Here is a 10,720-nt window from a genome sequence, read left to right on the forward strand (position 1 = left end):
GACGCCCCAGCCCTGCACACAGGGCTCGAGGTGAGGCCTCACCAGTGCTGAGCACAGGGGCAGAATCACATCCCTGCTGCTGCTGGCCACACTGTTCCTGATACAAGCCAGGATGCCATTGGCCTTCCGGGCCAGCTGGGCACATTGCTGGCTCATGTTCAACCAGGTGTCAACCAGTACTCCCAGGTCCCTCTCTGCGGGGCTGCTCCCCAGCCACTCCTCCCCCAGTCGGCAGCGCTGCAGGGGGTTATTTTGGCCAAGGTGTAGGACCCTGCACTTGGTCTGGTTGAACTTCATCCCGTTGACCTTGACCCATCTTCCCAGCCTGTCCAAGTTCCTCTGCAGCATCTTCCTACCCTCTGGCAGATCGACACTCCCCCCCAGCTTGGTGTCATCTGCAAACCTAGGGTGGACTCAGTCTCCTCATCCAGGTCGTCAATAAAGATGTTGAACAGGACTGGGCCCAGCACTGATCCTTGGGGGACACCTCTGGTCACTAGACACCAACTGGATGCAGCACCATTCACCACCACTCTCTGGACCCCGTCACCCAACCAGTTTTTAATCCAGTGAAGGGTGCATCCGTCCAAGCCATAGGCTGCCAGCTTTTCCAGGAGTGTGTCAAATGCTTTGCTGAAGTTGAGGTAGACCACATCCACAGCCTTCCCCTCATCCACTAGACCGGTCACGCAGTCATAGAAGGAGATGAGATTAGTCAGGCAGGACCTTTTTTCCTAAACCCATGTTGGCTGGGCCTGATCCCCTGGTTGTCTTCCACGTGCCCATTGATGGCACTCAGGATGATCTGCCCCATAACCTTGCCAGGCACCGAGGTCAGGCTGACAGCTCTGTCGTTCCCTGGATCCTCCTGCTGGCCCTTCTTATGGATGGGTGTCACACTGGCCAACCTCCAGTCTTTTTTTATCTCAGTGTGCAGGATCCATAATCAGAGGTTGTCTGTGGTTAGGTTTGCTGATTATGCTAATAACATGCATCAGTTTTACATGTGTTTCTAGATGGAGATTCTATGAAATAGTTGTATGCTTCCTGTATACATAAGCTGGCCCATAAATAACAACGCGCACGTACTTCTAAGTAATTAGCCATACAAATGCGAAGTCTGCATACGCCTTTGAAACAATATAGTCCTGCAATGTCTTTTCACATCATATAAGCTATCAGTGTTTTCTTCTATGTTTATTTTGAATAATGTTTCTTTTGTTCTGAGATACCTGTCATTCTATGATTCAGCACAAAAAGGCTGGAGGAGTCAAGCAGGTTACAGATTCCACAGGGTTTTTTCTCCTGTATCTAACACTTATTTCTCATTAACAGGTGATTTGTATATTGGAGGAGTGGCCAAAGAAATGTTTAAGTCCTTGCCAAAACTGGTGCATGCAAAGGAGGGATTCCAAGGCTGTCTTGCATCAGTTGACCTGAATGGACGGCTGCCTGACCTAATCTCCGATGCTCTCTTCTGCAATGGGCAAATAGAAAGAGGATGTGAAGGTATTAAATATGCTTCTGATTGATCTAGTCTGACCTCTTATATAAAGACTGAGTTTTTTTAGTGTTATGAAGACAAGCGTGTGTCTGCCTTACAGCACAGAGGTTGATCTGAGAACATGAATTAACTTCTTAAACGTTTGATGTAGTTTTCATCCTTCTCCAGTGGCAAGATATTTTGCATGTATTTTGTTTACTTCTGATGTATTTTAATTAAAGATAGAAACAACGACAGTTAGTTTCACTGAATTCCCTTATATCTTCATAACACTTAGGTATTAGCTAATGCTGAGACATTAGCTAAGTAATTCCATTTTTAAAGCAGACATTTTTAGTTGATTAATTCAAGGCTAATTTATGAAACTATTTAAGATCCATCTTCTCTATTTTTACTCACCCCTGAGATTTGTATTGTCATGAGCCTTCCTATCTGAAATCGGTAACAGTCAAATATGTTTTATCTTGCATTTTCTATGTCTTTATTGACTCATCTGGAATATCATGGAATTTAAGTGAGGACAGAATTAGAAGAGGTAAATTTGTAATACAGCGCTGTCAATCTCTAGCTATTTTTCCAGCTGTCATTTAATCCCACGTTATTTTTACTATGATTTATGGAATAATTTAAAGCAAGTCTCTGTCCCTGCATATATATTTATTCACATAATTCTGAATTTTATGTCTGTTCAGTTTTATGTGTTCTCCTGTCTCTCAAGTGCCCTTCTTCTCTGGACAGCAAAATGTGTAGATGACACGACAGAATTTCAAGTTGGAATATTGACGATTTTGCTGTCAATCTTGTTAGTTTTGCAAATAGACATTGTAAAAAATCAAAGCAGAGCTGGGGGTTTCCTCAAGCTTCATGAGATAAAGCTTTCTTGTGAATAAATTTTGTCTCCTCTTTTGTTATACCTACAGTATGTTTGTACAGGTGGAACTTTTTTGTTCTTTACGTATTGCATTTATTTAACAGTAGAACTTCTACCAATAGCACATAGAAACATACAAAATTCACAGCTTATTTTTCTGTACGTTTAGTGTCTATTTCTGTCGGGAATGACAAAATGCATATAGTTTGCCACTAAATTTAGAAAATTAGAATCTGCTTTCTGAAAGATCTTAGCAAGTTCCATGCCTACACCATCCCATCGGAGAGTCAAAGTACACCTTAATTCCATTATGCATTTCCTAGCTTCTTTTGAAATTATGCAATTTTCTAAACGAATTTTATGTACTTCAAAGAAATATTGCTACAGTCTAGAGTGTGAGTTCATCTTTTAAACCAGTGGCACAACTCAGCTATTAGTGAGTTTAATAAAACTACTAACAATTTAATAAAGGCTGTACAAATATTGTCCTTTTTAGTGCAAAGTCAGCTTTTTTTAACACCAAAACCATCTGGCAAATAAAGTGGTCAAACCAAATGTGCAGGCTGACTTCCAGAGAACTGTCTCATTAGAAGTCTTTTGCCCACAGAAGGAAATCCTTTAACAGCATGGAATAAAATATTCCCTTCCAACCTTTGTGCTTAATCTTTGCAAGTTAACTCTTCCATCTCATTTGTTTGCTTCAAGTCTTCCTGTCTGACCCCTCTGTCAGTCTCTTGTCTACCAGCCGCGGATCAGGTGTACAAAACAAGTGTTCTGATACCTAAAATAGGAATTAAGTCACTTGCAAATTTAGCTGCCTCTCAGAAGTCCCCTGTATGCCTCGTGCTGCCCGTAGCTCTGATGCTGTGTAATGGGCAAGACTGTCTCCACCCTTATGGGGCGAAGCAGTTTTGCATCTCACATGGCTATGGGATGCATGAAGTCTGTGAGCCCCCTGAGATGTTGAGCCCAAACAGCAGCAGAAGTAATTTCACAACAATAAATATTAGCCAGCACCGCTCTCAATCCAAAAGACTGTACTGGTGGGTATAGGTCCTTTGTTAAGACATCAGACTGCTGCAAAGTCTTGCCAGAGAAGTGAGGCACTTGGATTTGGTGTTCTTGGACTATTATGGAATGGAATTCCCCACCTTTCTATATTAAAAAACCCAAACCAGCTGGTGTGAAACACCTTTTTCTCTCTTCCTTCACACTGTGAAGCCATGATGCACTACTAATTAATTTTATGTTAGGATTTTGATCTTAAAATATTGATATTTTGTTATCATAAGTGCAGCTTAAAAATTCTATCTTTGAAACTTTTTTTTTTTTTTGCAAACCCACACATACAGGATTGGTGTGTCAGGTTGTAAGGCTTGCATTTTGAAGTTTCAGCCAGAGGCAGATAGATATCTCTGTTCTTTATCATTGAGCATTGAATATAATTTACACTTGGCTAAATTCACCTTGTTGACAAATTTTCAATGGCTAGACTAGATAGAATCTAACAGCTAGAAACATAAATATGCTAACTAACTCTTCAAATTGTTGATAGCAAACCTCAGAGCCAGGTTGTAAGCGTCAGCTACATTTTTCTCTAGTCAAATCCATTGTACTTTCTCTACATATTTTAATTAAAACAGAATTAAATATATACGATATGATATAATATAATATGATATAATATGACATAACATAACATAGTGTAAGATAATATAATGTAATATAATATATAGAGCTGAATAGTTTTAATATATTTGGAACGAAAATGCACTGTGTGTGTGCATGTGCAGATATAATTTGTGTATTAAATGAAGTATATGAAAAGTTTCAAAGTATTAATGTAAGTAAAGTTTCTTCGAAGTGAAATGTGGAACTTGATTTTTGAATCTATAGCAAAACATCATGGATGCCACTTAATAATGCTTTTTATGTAATATGTAGCATGTAAGCCCTCACATAAGACAAATGTAAATGAGACTAAATCCAGTCAATTAAAAAGTCTACAGTGAAGACTGAATTAATTAGAATATTTAAATTGAATGTGAATCAAAAGATGAGTGCTTAAAAAGTGTCTTACAGTATTCTTACTAATATTCTTAGTTTTCTAATATATATAGAAAAGTATGAACCTATTGTGTTAGATATTATGTGTTTACTGACATTAAACAGTCTTCATTTGTTCTTTAACTAAAAGTGGCCTACTTTTTAATAAAAGAAATTCTTACATGTAAGCTAGTCTTGATGGCAATTTTTGAGTAATAACTACTGTAGATAAGCCACAAGTGCTAAGAATTGACTTCGTAAAAAGCAAAATACTCTGCTTTTTAACAAGATCATATCTGTGGGTTTTTTTCCAAATACATGTGTTTTAACATGCTCTTTTTAATGCGCCTACAGGGTCCTGAAGTTTATGTACTTTTAAGTCCTTGTGACTTTTGCTCTACTTTTGCAAAGATGAAGAAATTTAACATTGCATAACTAAAGTGTAAATAAATGCATGAATATATAACATTTAAACACCTACAGATATTTTCACTTCATCTTTGTAAAGTTTCCGAGTAGCAGAATCTGGTGAGAAAAAAAATGTGTCTTGTCTTGTCAGCTAAAGGATTCTGTCATTATAATCTCTTGCTCAAGAAAGGATGATGTAATGCCCAAATGTTTAAACTTCTGGGCTCAAAACTCTGAAGAGAAAGAAATCACTATCCTATGTCTGCCTATTACAGTAAATCAATTCTAGATAATGGTGGTCATATTATCATTATTATTCTTATTTTTCTTATTATTCTTAATAATATTAGAGGAGGAGAAAATAGAATAGTTACTAGTCTTGAGGGATGCAGTGTAGAGTTTCCTCATTCTACATTGTCCTGGTGACTGTTCAGGCCCTGGTTCAGAGATTTGCTCGAGCAGTGCCTCATTTAAAGCCAGAGGCCATTGAACAGACTTAAATCATATTGTTACATTTTTTTCTAAAATACTGGCAAATCAAAAGAAAATTCCATGCTGAGATGTTTGAAGGAGCTGTAAAGTGAAAGAAGAGTTAAGTGGATTTCTCTCTACAGGATGATTTAGGATATTTATATAATCTTTGGACCACTTTTGCCCTGTCATCACTGATGTGCATTGGGAGTTTCAAATGGATATTGAAGTGTCTCCTACAAAAAATTTAGGGCAATTTTAGGATTCCAGAACCAAATATTTCCTTGTAGTGTCAAGAGTCAATGTGAACTGTGCGTGAGCTCATAGTAATCTGTAGTTCATGGTCTGTGTTTCAGTCTTCATTCAGCAGTCACGAAGAAAGGGCTAGGAAAGAGAAAGACCACAAGGGGATGACGGTGCTAATTATTCTTGAATTCAGTGTATCTGAACATGACAAATGGCTAGTCAGGATTCAGCCATGCATTCACTCTGCTAATGCATTCATATCTATCCAAGGAAGAAAGAAAAAAACACTTTTAATTTTCCTTCATTACATGTCATCAGCTCAATTAACCATTATATTTGTAGTAAAATACTGGCAAATTACTGCTTTCTTATTTTGGCTTGCCTGAAGATTTATGGCTATTAGCATTAATTTGTTTGCATTAGATGGCATTTCTTTCTCTCTTTAACAGCAGCATGCACTTTACTCTGAATGGTTTTTTTCTGTGTTTGCTGCCATTTCAATATTGCTTACTAACATTTACTATATTTTGCTTTTTTATTTTGCTGACAAAGTTGCATTGATGAAAGCTGATTTGCAAGGTAGATAGCCCTGTGTGTATTAAACAAGACTGAAACCCCTAATGCACAGTTGGATTTCTGCAATAAATGCTCTGTACATTTCGGAACTAAAGCATGATATTTTGTTTCGGATTTTCTTTCACACCCTTAAAACAACGAACTACGTGAACCTTTGTTTTCCAGCATAGCTTGCATAAAGGCTTTCAGTCTTGAATATGTTTGTATAGTGATTGCTTTAGTTCTTTGATCATTCCTTTTCAAATTTTTTTATATTTCAGTAGTCTAGTTATGATTCTTTAGAAATAGAGTAGCTTTGTTTTTCATGCGTATGTCATATTTTGGCATGCCAGTTCAGTCTGATTTTCTGCATTTCCCCTTAAGAAAGGAACCTGCATGGGATCCCTGAAGCATGTGAATTAGTACTTGTCAACATTCCTGCCAAAAAATCCCAAAATCCCTTTAATTTCAAACCTAAATCATTTAAAATAATTTGTGGGATTAAAAGCTTTTTATAATGTAGCTCCATTTTATTTTAGTTTTGGGGGTTTTCGTTTTGGTTTTAATTTTATTTCCCAATCTTTACTTTTGTCTCCTAGAGCTTTGATTTCTGTGGCATCTGGATTTGCTGTTTGGAATGTATTTACAGGCAAAAAATAACAAAGTTTTTAGAAAACATTTAGCCAGTTAATGGTCTGACACGAGATTAACAAATAACTTGCAACAAAATTAATATTCCCACTGTACCTGGAATAACTCTACTTCAGTTTGTGCATTCTTACGTGTTTGACATGTCAACCTTAAAACTAAAGCAAACCCACCTTTTTAATATTATGTTAATATGTGCGTTTCACTTGGTAACTCTTTGCTCGTTTGGTTTTGAGATGCTGGCAGCTAGTCAATGTGACCCAGTGAGAAATAACTTTCTTTGGAAGACAAAGTGCAAGTCCTTGTTTATATGTTCTCACCAGGCCCCAGCACAACGTGCCAAGAGGATTCGTGTGCAAACCAGGGAGTGTGTTTACAGCAGTGGGATGGATTCAGTTGTGACTGTAGTATGACCTCCTTTAGTGGACCATTATGCAACGACCGTAAGTACACTAACAAATGCTGATCTGGCCGCTCGAGAGCTTTGAGGCAATGTTTGAAGCGAATGTCTGAAGCTTTATATTATTTTGATGTTGTGTATTTAAATGAACTGAAAAACCCTGTGAAAAAATCTGTAAGGCTTATGGGAAGAACATAGCTGAAATGTACAGTATAAATTTTGGACAATGTGTGGTATCAAACACTGACAGAATTTGGATTTATTACACTTGATTGCATGTCTAATATACTGATGGTTGCCTGTTTGAAATAATCCCTTTCCTGCATAAATGTTACAAATAGTGGGTGGGTTTTTTTCTGACTGAAAAAGCCTTTTACATTTTATTATCTTAAGCTATATTGTAATTTTATAGCATTATATCATGAGGGCTATAATTACTGTGAAATAGTTGACAAGGCTCATTATCTCCCTTTGTAGATTTCTCTAGGTGACACACTAAGCATGCCAATAATAAAAGCATGGTGGGTATTTTAGTTCTTTTAAATTTCATCTGAATAAAACTACATAACCTACAGCAACCATCTGGTCTTTCAGGAAAAGCTCAAAAATGTCAAAAATAAGGGACCTGATTCACCAGTGTCATAATCTAGTTTTATTCCAATCTAGCCTTATTGATCTAAATAGAACTATACAGAAGTGAAAGTGGAATAGGAATGCAAGAGCCATAACGATCCACGATAACTGATTAAAATGAGCCACTGAGTTTTCATCACATTTGAAATATCGAAATATTGCACATTTTTATATCCATATGAATAGGGAAATTTTTTAAGGCTAAGCATTTTTATTTCTATTTGTGTTCATTTATCTCAATGAATGATTGATGGTAGGAAGTGTTGGTGTAACTGTCTAGTCAAGCATTTTTGATTTTTATGACTTGTTCTGGTTCTTCACTCTACGGCAACATATACCTTCTTGAACAAACCCTAAAATAACAGAATAATAGTAATCTGAAAGGCTTTTGGCTCAGATTGTCTAGCACAAGGGTAGAACATTAATTATTTGTAATAACTACCTTAATCTTCCACATGGAAGTTCCACTTTTTTATTCTCAGCCATGTTTTGAAACTACAGAACAGATTCATCTGTGTTTCTCTGCAGTTGCTGTTATGGTAGAAATGAAATGCGATATCAAAGATCTTTTGATAATTTGAACAAAGGTTGGGTTTTACTTTAGGTGTATGAGTTTGTCATTCCCAGAAATGTGAGTGATTAATCATACTGCTAAACATGTATTTTTATTTGTCAGTCCCCTATCTGCTATAGGAGAAATTTTTTTGTTTCTATTTTACTTCTAAGTTGATATTTCTGATCTGTGATATTTGAAATCTTCTATAAACTATGAATAACAAATTATATATTACATATCTAGCAAAGCAAAACATCTGTTTATAAATTTGTGTTAGTAGTAACTGATGTCTAGACCTGGAATATTCTATGAATTATTTCTTCAAGTGTCAGCTATTGCATAAATTTGGTGAACATATGTAAGAAAGATATTTACCAATCTATAAAGCGTCATTTGTACAGTCACATCATGGACTACACTGCACACAATTAGATAATTCTCACTATACTATTTCTGATGATGATAAAGGAGTACCCCTAGTACATGGTTGCCAAAAATACTTACTTTTTTCCAGTTAAATATTTTTTTATGTTCTTTTATTACAAACATGAAAGATAAATTTATCCTAGATATGGATGTTTTGTAATAGAATGCAGAGTCTTGTAAATGTTTGAGTTTGGCTTTATCTTGGCTCCTCAGATTAGTTCAGGTACCAAAAGTCTGCAAAGCAAATCTAACAAGAGAGATTTTTCATAATGGCATATATGAGGGAAAGGAGAAGAAATTATGTTGTAATCTCAATGTCATATAGATTCTCCTAGACTGATCTCTGCTGGGTTTGGGAAGAGGAATGATGAAATGTTACTACAAGCTTTTAGCAGCTTGCATAGGCTGCTCACCACAGGCTAAATTTCGGCAGCACTGAAGTACAACAGATTCCCTTCATGTAAAGAAATATTATCTCAGTGACAGATCTGGAATAGCACCTGCTTGTTGCTGAAAAACACATTCCCTTCAGAAGGGCGTAGGCATGTTCCTGAGCAGTGTGTGTGAGCACGTTTCCATCACAGAATTACGCATGGAGCAACACTGCTTGACCAAAGCTGCCATCTAACCCAGTACTGCTACACACACAGGCCCTTGGCTTACTTTACTTTTGAGTGTACTTGGAGTATTTGTAGTACTTGGAGTATTTGAGACATCTGAATCTCATAGGAAGAGATTTTTTGTTTGTTTTCAAACCCCAAAAGTGACCACTTAAAAAATCATTGTCAGTGGTTACAAGAGAAATGGTTAAAAGTACCTAGTTTAGGGAGATTTGCGTCCCTTTCATGTTGGATGTCCATTTCCAGGTGTTGGCAGCAGGGGGCTGCAGGGCAGCTTCAGTGTGGGGAGGCTGGCATTGCCCCATGCGAGGCATGACCAGCTCCAACACACCCATGACAGGGCACAGCTGAGCCCCTCACCCAAGCTGGTGGCACCTCTGTGAAAACACATTTAGACGGTATGCCATTCTTACCATAATGTTGGACAGGTGGAGGAGGAGGGAACAAAAAGAGTGAGAAATAGCAGAGGGGACACCCAGGTCAGAGAAGGAGGAGTGGTAGAGCAGATGGATGGGAGTTTGGTCCTCAGTCAGGGTTGACCCACCACACCTCCCTGCTATTTTTTTTCACCAGATCTTCGGGAACATATTTAAGTAGAGATTTCAGAGTGACAAAATGGCTGAGGTGAGAGGGAACCCGTGGAGATTGTCTAGTGCAATCCCTCTGCCCAGAGCAGAGTCAGCTAGTACAGGTTGTCCAGGTCTCCATTCAGTTGGTTTTGAATATCTCCAAGGGTGGAGGCTCCATAGCCTCTCTGGAAAACCTGTACTAGTCACCCTCACAGTACAAACATTTTCCTTGTATTTAAATCAGATTTTGTGTATTTTAGTTTGTGCTATTTCTTCTTGTCCTGTCACTGGACACCACTGAGAAGAATTTGTATTTGTCTTCTTTACTCCCACACATCAAGTGGAATAGGATCCCCACTGAGCCTTCTCTTCTGCAGGCTAGACAGTCCCTGGGCTCTCAGCCTCTCTTCATATGAGAGATATTTCAAGCCCTTAATTGTGGCACTTTGCTGGACTTACTCCAATATGCTCATGTTGCTCTTTCACCGGGGAGACTAGCCCTAGGAGATACAGTTCTCCAGATGCCTCTCAACAGTGCTGAGTAGAGGGGAAGGATCACATCTCTCAAGCTTTCTGCAATGTTTTTCCTAATGCAGTTGGTGAGGTCGTTGGCCAGCTTTATTGGGAGAGCATGTTGATAACTCGTGTTCAACTTGGTGTCTACCAGGACACCCAGACCTTTTCTATGCCTGTCCTGGTGCATGGAGTTGTTCCTCCCCAGGTGCAGGATTTGGCATTTCTCTTTTTTTTTACAAGGTTCTTGTCAG

At 38.0% G+C, this 10,720-nt stretch overlaps 1 protein-coding gene across 1 annotated transcript in view; it reads left to right on the forward strand.

Annotated features, from left to right (window-relative positions):
* The window catches only part of LOC104272776 (neurexin-1), a gene marked incomplete at both ends in the record, with an annotated part of 71,391 nt that extends 64,199 nt beyond the window's left edge, over positions 1 to 7,192 (forward strand). Inside the window, 3 exons of the mRNA XM_009867864.1 lie at positions 1,336 to 1,509; positions 6,099 to 6,125; positions 7,073 to 7,192. Of these exons, the coding sequence (XP_009866166.1) occupies positions 1,336 to 1,509; positions 6,099 to 6,125; positions 7,073 to 7,192 (321 nt within the window). The remainder of the gene's footprint in view (positions 1 to 1,335; positions 1,510 to 6,098; positions 6,126 to 7,072) is intronic.
* Between the last annotated feature and the right edge of the window lie 3,528 nt (positions 7,193 to 10,720).

The sequence above is a fragment of the Apaloderma vittatum genome, unplaced genomic scaffold (genome assembly GCF_000703405.1).
Source record: "Apaloderma vittatum isolate BGI_N311 unplaced genomic scaffold, ASM70340v1 scaffold7874, whole genome shotgun sequence".
In the NCBI taxonomy this organism is placed as follows: domain Eukaryota; kingdom Metazoa; phylum Chordata; class Aves; order Trogoniformes; family Trogonidae; genus Apaloderma; species Apaloderma vittatum.